This window comes from Stenella coeruleoalba (assembly GCF_951394435.1).
Source record: "Stenella coeruleoalba genome assembly, chromosome: 3".
Lineage (NCBI taxonomy): Eukaryota > Metazoa > Chordata > Mammalia > Artiodactyla > Delphinidae > Stenella > Stenella coeruleoalba.
Genome location: NC_137148.1, coordinates 62,659,174 through 62,678,500, shown reverse-complemented (window position 1 = coordinate 62,678,500; position 19,327 = coordinate 62,659,174). Strand labels below are relative to the sequence as shown.

Sequence of the window (19,327 nt, the reverse complement as noted above, 5' to 3'; positions counted from 1 at the left end):
TTAAAACAAACAAGTGTTAACTGATTTCATTTCTCTTACACCCATTATATTCTCTAAATATATTTCTTGAGCTATGGTAAAGTTATAAGTTTTAGACTTAAAGTATTTCAACATAGCAGGGACACAGGCATCGAGTTAAGCATTGTCCCTCCATAAACAATCCCCTTAGGAAATTACACATTTATTCTAATATTTTTGCCGTTACTCAGAACCTTTTTGGAAATTTTCTTTTGAAATTGTCTATTAAAGCCTATAGCAAAAACATTAAAACTATAATTATATTACACTTGCTGAATTTCTTGACAACAAAGGAACTAAATTGTGGATTAATTTCTCAAACCTGCATGAAATGATTTTTGAGCCTAAGTAATTTTGACTATATTAAGTTGTTGTTTTTTTTTACTACATCTTTCAAGTTACTGGGCAGATAGCTAATGTGGCAAAGAAATAGTTTATTAAATTCTGTCACTCATATTGTCTCCTCTTATCTGATCTTTTTTCTAAGAATAGCTTTTATAGTTAAAGAATTTTATTTTTCCTCTTTAAAGTTAGCATATGCTTTTGACCAAACTGGTAGCGAATTCTAGTATTGTATTGTGAGGGTGGATTAACCATTAGGAAACAACTCAGTAGCTCCTGGAGCCAACTCTAGTTTGTTTATTCACTAGACTTGGCTCTAAGAGCTTATGATCAGTCTCTTCAGAATGTTTTGGTCCAAAGATCACAAAATCATGACTTATTTTCCAAGCTGCCTTGAAGATTAATGTCAGCGCTTTGTAAACTATAAGGGACCCAAAGGAGTACATAATCTTTTACATAAGTGAAGCAAGCCTGTAAATATTCTGGCTTGTTTTGTCACTAAAATCATACATGAAATGAAACATTGTAAGAGTTTGGAGAAGGCTCTGAAGGCAATTCTAGGCAAGGTACTCTCAAAATATGAGAGAGCAGCAGCATTGAAAGAAATTTCTGGTCTCCTAAGGTTGATGTATGAGGAAAATTCCAACTATGCTTGGATTGTTAGAGTGCTTACCGAGTTGTATTTTGTTATCATGGAAACCTAAACCTATAAAAATTAGCAACAGCATGGGTCTTTATGAAGTTGAGAAGAATTTTAAACATTAACTACTTTGGAATGCCAAATTAGTGTAAGAAAAACTTTGTGTATTATTTCAAATTACATGAAGAGAAATTAATTATGGTTTTGCTTTTATTTCAATTCCAACAATGTGAATGAGACCTTTTTAGCTCTATATTCAGACTTTTTTTTTTTTACAGTAATGAGATATTCTCCTTAATTAGATAAGTATAATAATACAGATTCAGTTTCCTGATCTACAAGTTGTAGGTGGGGGTAACAGTGTTTAAGAAGGAAAGTTGTAATAATGACAACTTTAATTTTGACCCTCCTCCGTCTCCCTGTTGGCAGGTCAGAGTATCATGAGCCTTTCCTTACAAAGCTTTCCTTCCCAAGATGGCAATGAAATCAGGGTTGGCTTATGGGGTTCGAAGAGGGACCTATAATTTCATATTTTTATTGCTAGCTATAACAGATGTTTTGAGTTGCACAAAGATTTTAGATTTTTTAAATTTGGTTATTTTGTAGCCTTGCCTTATTCTCTCTGAGAACAGTGGCAGACTGGTTTCCACTTCCAGTTCATAAATAGATACTGTTTGTGGCCATGACATTTATTTGATTACCATGGGTTCCAAAGAGTTAGCATTTCATATAAAGTAATTTTTTTAAATTGTTACCAATCTTAAAGACCTTTGTGGGGTCCTGCTTTTCCTTTCTGCTGCTGTGTATTAGCTGTTTAGGAATCTTTGGAAATGAAGTTTTAGTAATGTCAGTTAGTGACAGTAGTAAACGTTGCTGTTTGTACTGCTGCAAATAAAATGCCTTACATAATACAAGAGTTTATATTCTAGTAAAAGTTAAAAGCATGCTCCAGATACAGAGATGATTAGGAATGGACACTTAAGCGATTTAGTTTTCTCCATGAGAAACAAACATAGTATGCCCATCTTTACTGATTCCACTCCCAACCTGTACCCCACACCTTGGTCTTAGTAAAGTATATCTGAACAACCAAGGAGAGACAAAACTAAGCTAGCTGAAACCAAATTCTAACTTAGTTTTATTATGATTTTTTTTTTTTTTTTTTTTTTTTTTGCGGTACGCAGGCCTCTCACTGTTGTGGCCTCTCCCGTTGCGGAGCACAGGCTCCGGATGCGCAGGCTCAGCGGCCATGGCTAACCGGCCTAGCCGCTCCGCGGCATGTGGGATCTTCCCGGGCCGGGGCACGAACCCGCATCCCCTGCATCGGCAGGCAGACTCTCAACCTCTGCGCCACCAGGGAAGCCCCCTCATGATTTTTTTTAATGAGATCTGTCAGAGTACTTTATAGTGCGCAAATGTTTGATATTAGGTTTATTTTCCTATCATTTTCATATTATGCCTGTAATTGATTTGAGGGCTAAGTTGCTGTGTAAGAGTCTGTTATTCCATAAAATGGAAGAAAACTAAGATGAAAGTGGGCATTAAGACCTATTTTCATTTGATTAATGTATATAGTCTTTCTACATTCAGTTTGCAGAAAAGTTTCAGGAATTTAAAGAAGCTGCTCGACTAGCCAAGGAGAAATCTCAAGAAAAGATGGAACTTACCAGTACACCTTCACAGGTGGGTATCTAATTTCTATTCTTACTTATAAGCCTTGTTCATTTTAGATGGTATCCTTTATGCCAGAGATAAATTTAGGAAAATAATGGCAAAATTAAGGTGATTGGATTCCAAAGTAGACATAGAAATGCACCCTTCAGTTAATCCATACTAGTGGAGAAAGGGTTTTTTTCCTATATACCAATGTGTACAAGAATCTCAGGGGGAAAAAATCTGTTTAGTAATTAAAACTCAGTTTTTTAATGTGCATACAACTTAAAAACAATTGTATATAAAAAACATAGATTGCCCTATTGTTTGTATTCTGTGTTCTGTGATGGTCGGTCGGGTGCAGCCCCGCAAGAGAAGACATAGGAGAGGCTTGGGAAAACAGAAGTTTATTGTCCTCACAGGTCCAAGAAACAGGAGGCACATCACACCTCTGGGTGGGGCACCAGGGATGCCTCAGGGTGGTCAGAGGGCAGAAAGCAAGAGTACAGGGGAACACCAAGGCTAGAGCCTGTATTGGGGTTTCTGTTGGGAATGGCAGGGCAGGGTGAACAGTTTAGGACTGGCTAGCCTGAATGATTTCAGTGGGCCGTAAACTATAGAGAGTTAGTTCCTAGTTGCCTAGTATCGAGCTCCTTGGATGATTAAGGCAGAGGAATATTGTCTCCTGGGATGCAGGGGCCAGATAGAGGAGGTATGGCCTGGTGTGGTTAATTTGCATATCAAAGCCATGCTCCCACCTTAGCCCCCTGCTATCTCTAAGAATTGGCTAGCCAGAAAGGTTTTTTAAGATGTCAAAACATCACAATATACAGAAAATAAAAATATATAAACAATATAGTTTGTTCTACCTGATTTTAAGGTGTGTTTAAATCTGACAGTTGGGACATTTTACATCTCAGCACTGAGACCCAAAGGTTGTAGTTTTTAAAAAAGTATCCCTTTTTGAGATTGGGATTGATACCATGTATAAAATATATAACTAACGAGAACCTACTGTATAGCACAGGAAACTCTACTCAATGCTCTTTGGTGACCTAAATGAGAAGGAAATCCAAAAAAAGGGGGTATATGTATACGTATAGCTGATTCACTTTGCTGTACAGTAGAAACTAACACAATATTGTAAAGCAACTATACTCCAATAAAAAATAAATAAAGAAAAAGAAAAAGCATCCCTTTTTCCTTTAACAAAATGAGTTAATACTTATTACTTGTCCATTGTAATCTTTCTTCAGTTGGAAATTAATTACATCTCTAAATAAAATTCATTAAATAGTTACATTTGAGTACTTTCACAAAGGTTTTAATGTAATAATATCACTCATAGAAAGCCAATAATTTTCAGCTTTTTAATAATAGACTTTTCTAAAGTTAATCTTTATTTCAGTTGTCATCTTAAGAGTAAGGTTCAGCTTTGTGCTGGGTTCTTCTCTAGAGTAATTGTTTGTTTTTGAAGTGTACTTAGGAGATTTTATAAAAGGAAGGATTGGATATTAACAAATGTTTCTGTGGAATATGTCAGTAGTAGCTGATTTACATAAAACTTTCTTAAGTGAGTAAATAGTAATTGCCTTGGAATTTTGTGACTAGCCAAATGATTGGAACATTTTAGAAAATATTTTGCTCTTCACCTTCCTCCCCACCCCTGGCACCCAACTCTGTTTGGTAAACCCTACTGGTATAAATAGTTTTGAGTGTTTTCAGAGGAAAGAAGAGTTCTGTTGAGTATGCTTAAAGTTCATATTTCCTCATAGACTAAAGGTGTACTCTGGATTGAAGCCAAAGCTCCATGATACCTCCTCTGTACTTGCAGTGACCTGGAATAACAAGAATGATCATTTTGAAACTTCCCTTGAACCTGTCTCCCTAAGTGCTGTGATAACGTAGCGATGCTTTTAAGCATAAAAGCCTATTTAAAATTTAGTACCAGTACACGTTGGGAGCTCCAGTTCCTCAGGTGAATGATTCCAGTGTCACAGGAGGATGCTATAACACATTCAATAAGAGAATACTGAAAAAACTCCAGTAAAATTGTAATGGTTTACACTTTGCCCTTGTACTTAGTTCCTGCTTCTCTAATAATAACTTGTGTTTGTTTAATTGGTCATAAAGTGTTACAAGTTGCTGCTAAGATACCTGCTTCTCTTTGGTGGAAGGAATGTCTTTAAGCCTTTCATCAAAGGAATATATCAAAGATGTTTGTATTTGGAAAGTGCTGTGAAATATAAAGAATAAAGAAATGTCTTAAGTTCATTAGTATTTGAGAGCCAAAATATACTGACCTTAATTTATCTTTTTAAAATATTTGAAGTCTGATTGTTAATTACAGAGCCAGAGAAATAGGGGGAAAATGGTATTTTCATTTCTCTTTCCTCTCCTTTCTTTTTTTTTTTATGACAGTCCCTTACAGAGGTCATTACTATTTCTGTTTTGACTCGAATTGTATGACCTTTGGCCACTCTGATTCCATTCAGCTAGAAAGCACAGCTTGATTCTCACTGGTTTAACCCAATCTGCTAAATTAACACTCTGCCTGAAGACTAGAATGTTACTCAGGAATTCAGCAAAGTGGGTAGAGAGATTAAATGGGATAATTGATAATAGTAGACACTGAGTTGGTCATAGCTTTCACTTTTATTCGAGGTGGTATAGCAGACCAGTTAGGTGTATGTATTTTCAAGTCAAACAAACTAGACATAAATTCTTTTTCTGCCTCTATGTGATCTTGGAAAAATTGCTTAACCCAAGTCTGTTTATACATCTGCAGCATGAGTATTACATTACTTACCTTACAGGATTGTTGGGTGGAATAAGTATGATAATGGCAATGTCATGTTGACACTGCCATACAATAATGGCAATAATGTACACTCTAGAGCTTGGCTTTGATCTGGGCTCTAACCCTTTTTAGTTTTCTGAACTTAGGCATGTTAGTATTTTCTTTAGTCCATAAAACGGGAATAAGGATGATATTTTCTTACAAAGTTATTGTGAGAATTAAATAAGGATTACAAAGTGCTTTTAGCATATAGTAAAGGCTTAATAAATGTTAACAGCTGAGTTTCCATTGTGGCTGTAATGGTGAAGATGATGATGTAAAGCCTTGACATAGTTATTTAGAAAAATACAGATGCCTTAATTGAATAAAGCCTATATCAGAAGCCCCTGGAAGACATGTTAAAACACAAATTGCTGAGTCCCAACCTTAGCATTTCTGATTTAGAAGGGCTGAGGTGGGACCTGAGAATTTGCATTTCTAACAGGTTTCCAAGAGATGCTGATGGCTGTTGATCTGGGGAATCAGACTTTGAGAAGTAGTGCTGTAGACAAACCATTCCATCTCCCTAAAGGCTTGTGATGAAAGGAGTCTGGCGTTTAGAACAAAGTTGGCCAATTCCCTCTTAGACTCTTGAGCTAAGGTTGTATACTTGATATAAATATGTGGTCATATCAGATAATCTTCATGTTGTCTTCATCAAGGTAACATCTCTAGGAATGCTTTGAATCACATATTAGTTGTCAGTTTCTTTCCCATCTCTCTTTAAATAACAGACATTAATTTAGAACTTTTCCTCTGTTGGAGATCTTATGTTCTCATGTTTCCATGGGAATATTTTAAATAGTCAATTTGATATAAAATCAAGAGAGATGATTGACTTTAAACTTGAAATTTCTTACATAGTTCACAGTTTTAAAAATACTGTATTTCAGTTAACTTGTTAGGCACTTTCCTCAGAATATGCATTGAAGAAAAAGGGGCTATATGATCATTTAATCCACATTTTTCTTCATTGGAGTTTAGAAAAAAAATAATTTTTAGCTTCAGTTGACTAAGACTTTTAAATTGAGTAAAATCTATTTACTCCATCACTTGTTTGAAGCCAAAGAATATTCATGGGCTTTTTTTTTCCATTTAAGATATCAGGTTGTATAGCATTAAATATATTGTAGTAGCTACCTTGATTTATATTTAATATGTCTAAACCTCTTCCTCAAGATTTTTTAGAATTCACTTTATAGAAAAAACGGATTATATGTGTGTGTGAGTGTGTGTATTCAGAGAAAAATAAAGTTTATTTAGCTTTGTTATAAATACCATAATTTTTAAAATGTTCATTTTAACGATAAATTATATTTACCCAATGGCACTGGTTTATTGTAAGTGATTATTAGGCTCTCTGTGACTAGCTGTTTGATCCTATGAAAGTCAGTTGATCTCTTTGGTCATGGTTCTTGAATCTGTAAGGTCAGAGGTTTGAACTATATCATTTCTAAGGACATTTCAAATGCAGTAAATCTCGAATGTTTTAGATTTTCCTGCTATAAATGGATTTTTTGAAAAGTGGTCTGCAGTAGCCAACTGTTACTATCGTAAACTATATTATTTATATATCTAGCCCACAAATATACCATTAGAATTAGTGAATGCCTATACATTAATATGATGCCTTCTTAGTATCATATGACAAGTGTGGTTTTACTGAACCAAATACCACGAGAACAAGTTTTACAACTTCAGGAAAGGTTCACTAGAGTTCTCTGGATATTTTTTTTGCTCTCCAAAGTAAGGGCAGTGGAGATATGTGTCTTTAATCCTGTTACTTGTCCCAATAGAGTATTTATCTGTTTCTCTATTGGGTTTACCTACTAGTTATTGGCAGTGAAAATAGAGAGGGAGGGAATAGACATAATAGTGAACTTGACTGAACTTGGAGGAAATGTAAGAATTGAGGAAATAGTGAGGGCAAGGGAGAATGGTAAAGTAAGATATTACGTTAGATGTTTCTGAAACTTCTATTCTTGGTTTGTAGCGTGAACTTCAAAGGAGGATATCTACTTCAGAGAATGAATTTCAATCCTATTGGACATACAGGTGAATAGTGTGTAGTTAGAAATTTGGAATTGGAACTAAGTCTCAAGAATCATCAACAAATGAGTAATAGTTAAAGCTGTAGGTGAGAAGATATCATCCAGAAAAAAATAGGATGGAAAGACAGGAGAGACAAGGGTCAAAAATTGTCACTTAAAGATTGTCACTTAAAGGGACTTCCCTGGTGGCACAGTGGTTAAGAATCCGCTTGCCAATGCAGGGGACACGGTTTCAAGCCCTGGTCCGGGAGGATTCCACATGCCGCGGAGCAACTAAGCCCGTGCGCCACAACTACTGAGCCTGCGCTCGAGAGCCCGCGAGCCCCAACTACTGAAGCCCATGCACCTAGAGCCTGTGCTTCGCAACAAGAGAAGCCACTTCAATGAGAAGCCTGTGCACCACAACGAAGAATAGCACCCGCTCCCCGCAACTAGAGAAAGCCCACGTGCACCCCCCCAACAAAGACCCAACACAGCCAAAAATAAAAATTAATTAATTAATTAAAAAAAAAAAGATGGTCACTTAAGGAATTTGAGGGAGATATAGGGAAAAACACAGAAGTAGGAAATGAACCAGCAGAGAATGTTAGCACAGAAGTCAAGAGAAGAGCATTTTAAGTTGGAGACAATGACTTGGCAGTGCAGGGAGCAGAGTTCCACTAGGTTGAGACTTTAAGAGGACTTTCAACCTAACAAAGTGGAGTCCACTTGTAAATACAGGGACTGTTGGGAAGGAAGGGCAATGTGAAGCACTTTGTATAATGAAAGGAGATAGTTAGTGACTTTAGGTTATTCTTGAGGCCAAAATGCTTAGTAATAAGAATAAGGTAACAAATATTTGGTTCTCTTGTATGAGGAGAAAAAGGGTTAGCGTGATAATCTCAGGAGGATATGGAGCTAAGAATTTTTTTTCTGGAATGTATGTGTGGGGGTGACTGGAATGTGTTCTTAAATGGAAGGAAGGAGTTAGAGAAGGAAAAAGAGACGAGAAGGAAGGGATCATTGATGGAGCATTGTGCAGAAGAGGGTAATGTGAGAGGGAAGAGTGGAAACAAATTAGCTACTTTATTTGAGATAGGAGGGAAGGATAAAAACAGATTTAGATGCAGATAGGTGTGAGATCGAGGAAGTCTATGCCAATTTATTTCCATTTTTTCTGGAAGAGTTAGATCATTCTCTGAGAGGAAGGACAACCGAACAAGAGAAAGCTTGAACAGAGGTTTGAGATTGCTGTTAGGTAAAGAAAAAGAAGAGTCAAGTGGGAATAAGTAAAATTAAAGAATACTCATCACTTCAAGAGCATAATTGAAGTCAGAGCTCAAAATTATTTTCATGACACTAACCAGCATATTTAACGTATTTTCTCCCATAGCATTTGGTAGCTTGGGCACATGAGAATAGGGAATGATGATATGAATTAGAAATTGGCAAGATGGGTGTTGTGGTAGGTAAGGAAGCCCGGAAGTTGGGATGATGCTACTGAGAATATAATTGAGATGATTGACTTTCTATTGCAGGCTGGGTATGGAGAGAAATAAAGCCAGGTTGAGCCTGACAACTAGCATAATAGCAGAGGGCCAAGAGGATGTAAGTCCTGATGAGGTTGAAGAGCAGGTGGAAAGGGGGTGGGACAGGTTGGGAGGATAGGAGGTTGTACAGCATAAGCCCTCTTATCTGTTGGAATCAAAGCCAGTAGTTGATGAGTTAATCTAAAAAGTCAGTTAAGAGGCCCGCGCACCGCAATGAAGAGTGGCCCCTGCTTGCCACAACTAGAGAAAGCCCTTGCACAGAAACACAGCAAAAAAAATTAAAACAAAAAGATCTTTAAAAAAAAAAAAGTCAGTTAATGTAAAGACTTTTTTTAAAAAAAGATTCTTTTACATTTATAAATTAAAATTCAATAATATTATGTTTCATTTGTTCACTAGTATTTTGATTTAAAGCTGAAGGCTTTTCTTTGATTGTTAATCTTTCTTACATAAATCATACCAGTAATTGATCGTCTGCAATTTCCTGAGTTTTTTTTCTTTAAGTAGAGCTAACCCTTGACACCCCATCCTCCTTCTATGGCACATACACCTGAGAGTAGACTGGTGACACCACCCTGAAGGCCTGGCCTGGAGTGAGGGCCAACCTGCTTTCTTTTCCATGTGATTCAAGATATTTCTGGAGCTTTTTGCTTTTTGCAGGAGGACTTTCTTGCCACTTCATAAATGAGTAGAGAGAATTCTTTAGCACTTTCTGAATCTTACATCATTGCTCAGATTCCTTTTTTATAGTGTGGTCACATGTGTTAGTTTTGGCTTCCTTGATACTCTCTCATATTTTAATATGCAAACTTTTTTTTCAATTTGACTGTTATTTTTCTTTTTCAGATTATTTGTTTTGGTGTGGGGTGTGGGAAATTTCCCAGAAACAGTGAGATGTGAATTTTATTTTCTCAAAATAAGGATGGAGAGGTGATAGAAGTTGATTAAATCTGTTTTTATTTATATTTTACACTTTTAATTTTTTTATCAACTGTGATCAAAGAATATATTATTTGATAATTTTTTCCTTAAACATTTACCATAGAAGTGGCTAGCCATATTAGTTTAGGAATCTCTTTCTAAAGAGGAATTATCCTACTTTCTCAAAAGTTTGTAGTCTAACAGATATACCTCCATGCTTTTTATTTTAATGTTTGATTTAAAGATATAAAATGCAGGTTTTAAGAAAGATATAAAATGCAGGTTTTATGAAAGTTATTCTTTAAGGAATAACTAAAGGGGAATGTTTAGGAAATTACACAAAATTTTAACTAAAAAACAACTAGATGTTTGGAATATGTTAAATAAAACTAGTTCCGCAGTGCTATTTTTAGCCTATGTAAAATTTCTAGAAGGTTTCACACAACACTTTTGGCTACCTGTGCGGCTACCTAGTTGGAATAGTTAGAAGGCAAAGGAGTTTCATTTCCCTTATGTACTGTTGGAACTATTTCTTGTTCTCTTGAGCAAATGTTAATTTTTTTTAAACATCCTTGAAAATGAAATATGCTTTGGGCTTTTGTTTTCATTTTAGGTATAGTGTCTAGGGTAATTTCAATATGCCTTTTGTTAAATATAGCTAATAATCGAGATTTCAGAAGAAAATCTTGCTCTGTTGAGATGCTGGAATTGTTGCAACCTCTATCCCTTTCTTCCTTCTCTCCTTCTTAGCTTGTCTCTAAGAAGAGTCTACTTCAGTATCATCAACAGTTATAGCCTCCCCAACACCCATGCCTCATAATCTTTCTTATTTCACCCCAGAAGGTAATAAGAACCAGAAATCACACTACTCCTCCTCTGACTTTCTTTTAATCCTAATCTACTTTTGGCCCTCACACTCTTATCAACCAAATCTAACAAATCCTTAGTTGCTAATACTGGTTATGCCCTTTCAGGTTAACAAGGTAATTTTTTCTGTTATCATTTCCACTGAATTAGGCCTTGGCCAACTTACTGTTTAGTTGATTGGACAGTCAACCTTGATTATTTTAGTTTGGCCTTTCTTGGAGAAAAATTTTCCCAATTTATTGAAACCAAATATGAATACCTCATGGTCTCTTACTGGCTGCTTAAACTTTTTCAGGCTAATTGACATGGTCCATAATTGATCTAGAGATAGTCATTTTGGATACTGTTCCCTCAGTAGGATTTGACTTTGTTGTAAAACAAAATTTCATGTTTTCACAGTATACTACAAACTATTCATACACTGACTCTCAGTTAATAGAAACAGTAGATTCAGAGGAAAGTTTTTTTTTTTTTTTTTCCCAATACGTGGGCCTCTCACTGTTGTGGCCTCTCCCGTTGCGGAGCACAGGCTCCGGATGCACAGGCTCAGCGGCCATGGCTCACGGTCCCAGCCGCTCCGCGACATGTGGGATCTTCCCGGACCGGGGCACGAACCCGTGTCCCCTGCATCGGTAGGCGGACTCTCAACCACTGCGCCACCAGGGAAGCCCCAGAGGAAAGATTTTAAAAGAATGAAATTAAAGGTCAAACTAGAGATTCCATTAATAATTGAAAAATAGTTAAGTGAGGATGTGGAATCAAGAAACTAGTCTTTTGATCTTGTATAATATCTTGTATAGCTTGTATAGCTTATACAAGCTATACAAGATCTTGTATAATATCTTGTATAGCTTGTATAATTTATAGCACTATGGTACTATTAGTTAAAATATTTAAATGTAAAATAAAACACATACAGCAATATAAAACCAGAAGCCCCAAAAAAGGAAGTTGGTCTCACCACATTAATATCAATATTTTCCATATTTCTTTCTGGTGCTTCTTCACGTGCAATAATTTTTATGTAAAGTATATAAATTATCATAATCTAGATATCTCCTTATATTGTTCTCTTTTTTCTAGTTATAAGCATTTTCCTATATTACACATATTCTTATTTTTATTTGAGAGGAAATCTTATATTCTTTCAAGTTGACAAATTATGACTATCCCCAACTACTCCCCTGTTGGACACTGATGTTTTATTGTGAAGTTTTATTGGTCAGAGATTGCAAGGGGTCTGTCAAGCTGCTCTTTAAGAGTCTGGTGCTAGGACCACCCCTGGTTACCAGGGTTATCAAATGACCCCTCATTCTGACTTCTAATATCAAATTTAGATAATCTGATGATGGCAGTCATAAGAGTAGGTGTCAGGGTGACCTTTGTTTTAAATCCCATCTATTTTCCAGTGGGATAAACTAAATTTACCTTGATAGAAATAAAACAGGAAATATTGCAAAGAGAAATGATTTCATTATGAGTAGCAGGCAAGAAAAGCTGAAATACATTATATATAATGTGCTATAGAAATATTTCCAGTTACTTTTCTAAATGTCTCTTGGAATTGAAAGCTATGGCAGATCAAAAAAATTGACTTGTTGAAGATTTCGTTCCCTTTCTCTTCCTACCCTCCCAAATAAAAAATAAAATCTTCTTGCATTTTTGTCCCATCTTCTTTTTCTTAAGTAATTAGTTGAATATCTTCTTTTAACCAATTAATTGCTTATATAACCTAAAAGTTTTTCAGTTCTTTGAAACTACATTTCTAAATTGTGTTATGTTTACATTTTTAAATTGTATTGTTTCAGTTTTCTTGTGTGTTGCTTTGGTTTAAAATTTTTTTTCCTTCAAATTTCATTTTTACGTCTTTGACTCCAATTTCAGTTGAAATAACTATATTTCATAAGTAAGCATACATCAGAGTCAGTTTTAACTTTTAGATGATCTTGTGTATTTTAACAAAAGTGTAACACTTTTTTATCCCCACTCCCTTTTTTTTTTTTTTTAAAGGAATCAGCAGGAGGGGATCTTCAGTCTCCTTTAACACCAGAAAGTATCAATGGGACAGATGATGAAAGAACACCTGATGTGACCCAGAACTCAGAGCCAAGGCCTGAACCGACTCAGAATGCATTGCCATTTTCACATAGGTACAAATTCAATTCAACCATCATGATTAAGTAAAATGTGTAGAAGCTTACTTGGTTTCAGATAAATCTTGCAAAGTTACAACCCTGAGTGAAAATTCCAGGTCAGACTTTTTTTTTAACTGTTAACCTCAGAAAAGTTTTAATAATTTATAGTTGCTTAGATGGACTGGAGTGGACATTTCCATTACCTTTGTAGAAAAAGGGCTACTGAGCTAATTATAGTACAAATTGTTTTTCAGTGAAACAACATATTATTGCAAATCTCTTTTACTTATTTCTTAACCCAGCTCCTAAAAAGCCCTCTTTGTTAACCTGGTTTCCATTTTCATGTATGTTCTTGAGGGTTATAAACATTTTTTTAAAAAAATAGGTTTCCTATTCTGAAATTAAGCTTTGCCAGTCTTAGAGGTAATCTCACTGTATTATTTCAAAGAAGAAGACAAGTTATTGGTGTAACTTCCAGCATGGACCTGTTAATGTTAATGTCAGGTTCATTTTTGCACACCAACTAACAGGAGATAAATCTTCACGTGCTTATGAATTTTAAAGAATTTGATACTTTAAAAAGATGCACTTTATCCTAAATATGTTCAAAACCAGTTACATTAATTATTGGCCATATTGTGGTATTTTTAGCCTGTAAGGAGGTCTGTGAAACTGTAAATGTAAACAAATACCTCTCAGTCATTGTCTTAAAGTTAATTTTTATCCTTCTTTGGAAACTTTTGACCTAGATAATTTTAATTAAAATTCAGAAAAAAGTTTTCCTTTGTTGTGCATCTCTTTGGACCAGTTCAAAAAGATCAAATTCTTTAGCATATTCAGAAGAATTGTGAAGTGAGATATTCCAAACTCTCTTTTTCATGAGAATTTTAATTTTGATTTTATTGGTTGAATATTAGGGGCATAGGACTAAACTTATTAGAGACTCACATTGAGGGACCTCATAGTCAAGCTGAGGAAGAAGAAGGAATTTGTTAAAGAGTTTTTTAGGAATGAATGGGGGAAAACTCTGACTATGAGGCTATTCTAATATGTTCCTAAAAATGGTAATAATTTTGCATAAAAGAGTTAGGCATATTTTAGAATTTTCATAGAGGTAATGCTTTAACTATTGCAGTATAAGTGTATTCTCTTTTCTATAGCTAAAAAATGACTGAACACATGAACATTTTTGGTTCTTCCAATCTGAAGACTATATGTTTACATTGATTTGTAAACCATACTGGTTTTTAAAATACGCAATTACTACTAAAGAGCAATGTGATTCATATGCAGTTTTAAAAATATTTGTGTTGATGGAAGCAAAAATTTCTTTCCTATTATATTTAACACGTCCAATTAATAAATAGATGTAACTACACTGAACATAATTATAAACTTGATTTCTTTGGCTAACACTTAAACAAGACGTGCATTGGATACTGTAGCATTATGAAATAAGAACTTTTGTATTTATCATTTGTAAAAGCTATTTCTAGTTTACTTTATGTACCTAAAATTTTCTGAGTGTTTATTATTTTGCTAATCCTTAGTGTTTGGAGTTATTAACTGTGATTGGTCATCTATTGATTTTCTCTGTTTTGGGGAGTCAAATAGGAGTTTACTTTCTTTGATGTGAGGTACAGCTTCTTTGACTACTGGAATATGTAGATTAGCCAGGGAGATATTTGAGTTCTGAAAATGAAATTTAACAGGTCAATTTAAGCTTTTAATTATGTTAAAGGCATTATATAATCTTACAGTTTTCTTATTATTTAAAAAACACTTCAGCATAGGATTTTAGAAGACTTATTCTCTGAACTTGTTTTTACATCAATCAGTATCAATGAATATTCTCCTTGTTACTTGATTGAAATTAAGATTTCTACCTGAGATAGAAAATTGAGTATTTTACAGCTAATGTTAGAACCTCAAAATAACAGAGGGGACCTCAGAGATGGTGTAATCTAGGATTTTTCAAACTGCAGTGGTTTGAAATCAACTTAGGTTATTCATGGCATTCTGAAAAAATGAAAAATAAAATGAAATAAGTAACACCAGGATAAAACCCACATTAAGAGATGAAATTGTGTTTCAGTAACATACATATTTAAGTGTGGGCTGGATTATAGGGTAAAACGTCAAAGTTTGAAAGCATGGGCCTTTGACACATCCCAGAAGTTAGGTGATTTGTCCTAGGTCATACAGTTCGTTAGTAACAGCTTTAGAACTACAGCTCAGCTCTTTTGACCCTACTATGTACTGCCAGTTAGTTAATAGTGCATTTTAGTCTAATCCCCAAAACAAGCACATTGTTGTGTCAGGAAGTTAATAACTGTTTCTATTTTGGGAGAACTATATAGAAATAAGATCAGTGTTTCATTAATGAGAGACACAAAGAATATTAAAATAATTTCTATTCAAATCTGAAACTCACAAATGTTTAAACTTGATACACTATCCTTTTTTCCCATGGCAGAGAACATTTAAAATCTATGTTTTTAAGGCTTACTTATACTATTTATTTTTGTCTTTCTTCCTTAGTACTTATTTCAACAGAAAAGAATGAATAGGAAAAAAGATACTTTGCCAACATTCCTCTGTTCTGGTTGATACCATTTTATTGCTAAATTAGGAGCAAAATCACTAGAATATCTGTGTTTTTGTTTTTTCTTTTAAAGGTGGAAGGATATAGGGAACAATGATCTAGTCAGTCAAGTTGATTGAGTTGATTGTAGTAATAGCTACTTAGCAAGCCAGCTTGTGCTCTTCTTAAAATTTAAATTGTATACCTAAATCTTATTAATTCATTAATTAACATAACAAAAGGAAACCCTGATTTTCATTTGGTCCTGAAAATTTAGTAATGTGTTTATAGTTTATTTACTCTCTGTAAACTTTATTTTTTAAAAAGTATTACTTTAAAGAGAAAAGCAAGATTTGTTTGTTAGTCTTTAAACTAACACAAATTTTCAAGTATATTTGAAAGAGATAACACTATAGTGAACTCCCATGAGCACGTCTCCCAGCTTCAACATTTAGGAAAAAACGGCCAGGCTTGTTTCTTTTCTAATCCTACCCACTCTTCCACTTTTGTATTATTTTTAGACCAAATTCCAGACCTATAATTTCATCCACAAATACTTTTTTAAAATTACTTTTGAACTTTTAAAAAACTTATTTACTAAGCTAGTACAACTTTTTATATTCCATCTAACTCACTGGCATTATAGAGTTACCTTTATTTACTCTTTTCTTTGTTTTTTAAAAAATTACACTGCTGAACTAAATTTTAAAATGTATGGACTGCTCAATGCTTAAGTCAAGTGCTATATAGTACTGTGTTGTGTCCTTGTTATAAACTATGCAAAAACATTCTCATTGAATAACTTTAGATAAATTAACACTTTTTTAGTATATTTATTTAAATGCTTTTAAAAGTCTAGAGATGTGTAAAATAGGAAGATTATGAGGATGAAAATGTTTACTAATTTCTTTGGGGAAATGGTAATAAATTTTATCTAAACTGCTATTTTTTCTTAAAAAATATTTTTTTAACCTAAATGATAATATCCTTTTGGGACTGAACAGGTGTACACTCTGACCTACTGAAGTGTTCAGGGCATCCTTTGAGACTGTAGTCTTAGATTAGCTATGTGGTTGACCCTTGAACAACACAGGTTTGAACTGCGAGGGTCCACTCATGAGTGGATTTCTTTCGATAGTAAATATTATGGTATTACAGAATCCGCAGTTGGTTGAATCTGTGGATGTGGAACCACGGATGCAGAGGACTACCTGTAAAGTTATGCATGGCTTTTTGTCTGCACGGAGGGTTGGCACCCCTAACTCCCTGCATTGTTCAAGGGTCATCTGTATACTAAATAAAATAACTACTATATACTATACTATATATATAAATATAGTATTTATATATATATGGAGGAAAGTTTTGTACTCTGATTCCAGGAGGGATTTGCTTCATAGCCTCAGCTGTCTGGAATTTACTTGTTATTTCTTAATGAATTCTAGGATTTTTAAAAAAGATTTAAAACTATCTAAAATTCTTTTGGAAATAGTTAATTTTATAGCTTCCCAGCGCTGTTAGAATGTAATACTGAAATATAATACTGAAAACTGAAACTTTTTATTTTGTTCATTGTGAATATATGATCCTCAGATATATAGTGATATATTGATAAATAACTGCTAGTATCCTATTTTTGAGAGTTGAAAGCAGATATGTGTATACAGCAGTAGTTCCGTGAAGCTATTTTTGTACTGATAAATTTTCAAAAGTTTGATTATCTTAATGGAAAATAGGCTGTTTTGAGCACTAATTATATTTAAATTCTTCTAATGTTTAGATAATGTATTCTCATGGTGCTGCTAGAATTTATGCATTTTGGGGGTTCTGCATGTATCTTCTGTTCTGTTAAAGAGATTTTTTTTTCTGCCACTTTGTGTGTTTCCAACAGATATTCATTAAAGGATATGTGTAATATCATCACTCCTTAGTAGGTTGATTTTGCTTTAAAGCAGTATAACTACAATTTTACCGTAATCTAGGTGGGTTTATTCCATTTGTATTTAATAGATTAATTTCTTCATTTATTATCAGAGCTTCCAAAAGCTACTACTTTAAAACTGTGTCTAGGGATTTTTGTAATCTCAAAAACTAAGTTTCATTGGAAAATATACACACCATTTTAGTTATATGTTAAAAAAACAAGCAGTGTTTTATCTTGAATCAAATATATTTTGTACGTGCTTTGAAGATGATACAAGCAGGAAAAAACTGAATGACTATTAAGAGCTCTGGGGTACTATATTCTCCACAGCTGTGCCATTTGTCTCTCTTTTTTATGGATAGTAAGCAAAACTTCTAAGATTATAGTTATGAAGTAAAATAGAAATAATTTCTGTGGATAACTCTTGTTTGAATAAAACTGTGTATAAAGCTGGGGGTTGATTTCACAAGAAGTGCCTTATCATTGATAAAATTGCAGATGAAAAATTTAACTTGTAGGATTCCCCTTATTATTAGTTACAATTGACTTGAATATTGTTATTCCTCTACCATTGAACCTCAAAATTAGAATTAGTTTTAAAAAATTAATTTGAAGACCAAGACAATTTGTGAGAGATCGCAACTAAACAATTTGGAGATGTCAGAATTTCCTGTACCATAATTGTGAACAGATAGCATTTTGTAAGAAGTGCTGTGGTAATTTGGCAGTATATATAGGTCTGCATTTTCTGGGAACTAAGAAGCAATTCATGTATTTTTGAATAAGGCACAGGAAAAAATACAGTTTAGTGACCAAGACTGTTTATTAGGTTTTTAGGTATGTATACTTAAATTTCCTATCTTAAGTTTTTAAGAACTAATTTTTATTCTATTTTAATGTCTTCTAAAAGATGTTGAAGAAAATATAAAAATTTGCTAATGCATTTTGTTGGGAATTATCACTTAATATGGATTGTTTGCAAGAAGAAAAATACTATTCGTATGAGATAAGGACATTACTAACCCACCTTCAATAGGGATCGTTCCCTTGCCCTTCTTCTCTGCCTTACCATTGTAATTAATGGGAAGAATTTTCACCAGTCCATCCCTAGTGATTGTTAGTTCCTATTTTCAGGATGATTGGCTTGAAGTTAGAGGTGTGATCATTCACAGTGGAACAGATTGATCTTAGGTTAATTATGACCTTTTTCCCATAGAGGGCTTCTAAAAATTCTTTTTTCCTTCCATTTCTGTTCTTAGAAGACCATAGTGGGGCTTCCATTGGAAGGGAGGTGTGTGATAACAGTTCTGCTCTAGGACTTAGGGAAAAATACTCTTCCTTTGGATTTGGCTTTCTATCTTTCCTCTTACTAGAATAGTAAGGGACAAGATGAAATAGTGAATGTAGGCAGAGGCCAAGCAAGTCACATAAATGTGTGAAGTTTGTGATGTGTATGACGGTATAGAATTGTGAGGTCTGTGGTAAGATGGAATGTACACGGTTCATCTGGAGATACTAAAGTTTTTAAAAAATAAGGCCAAACAGAGAGATGAGGATTAGATGACCCATCTGGTTTCTAGCTTAGACTTTCAAAAGAAATCTTTGTGATTTCCATATGGTTTAGCCCAAGGTAAGGATTTTAAGCAAATTCCCAGCTAGTAATATCCGTTGGCATGATTATTAAATTCTTGGTGGTGGTATTTGGGAGGATATGATTTGCAAATTTGGAATCCTGGATATTTGCTCTTTGTTGACATATTACTCTAATAGGTGTTATTACTACTCTCAAACACAAAAATCTGACCATGTCACTTTTCTCCTTAA

The 19,327-nt window shown here is 34.2% G+C and overlaps 1 protein-coding gene across 2 annotated transcripts in view; it reads left to right on the top strand.

The window, feature by feature from the left end:
- The window catches only part of HOMER1 (homer scaffold protein 1), a 131,715-nt gene that overhangs the window by 51,412 nt on the left and 60,976 nt on the right, over nucleotides 1-19,327 (top strand). For both annotated transcript variants that reach the window (XM_079915691.1, XM_079915690.1), the window contains 2 exons: nucleotides 2,591-2,683; nucleotides 12,871-13,010. In XM_079915691.1, coding sequence (XP_079771817.1) covers nucleotides 2,591-2,683; nucleotides 12,871-13,010 — 233 coding nt within the window. The remainder of the gene's footprint in view (nucleotides 1-2,590; nucleotides 2,684-12,870; nucleotides 13,011-19,327) is intronic.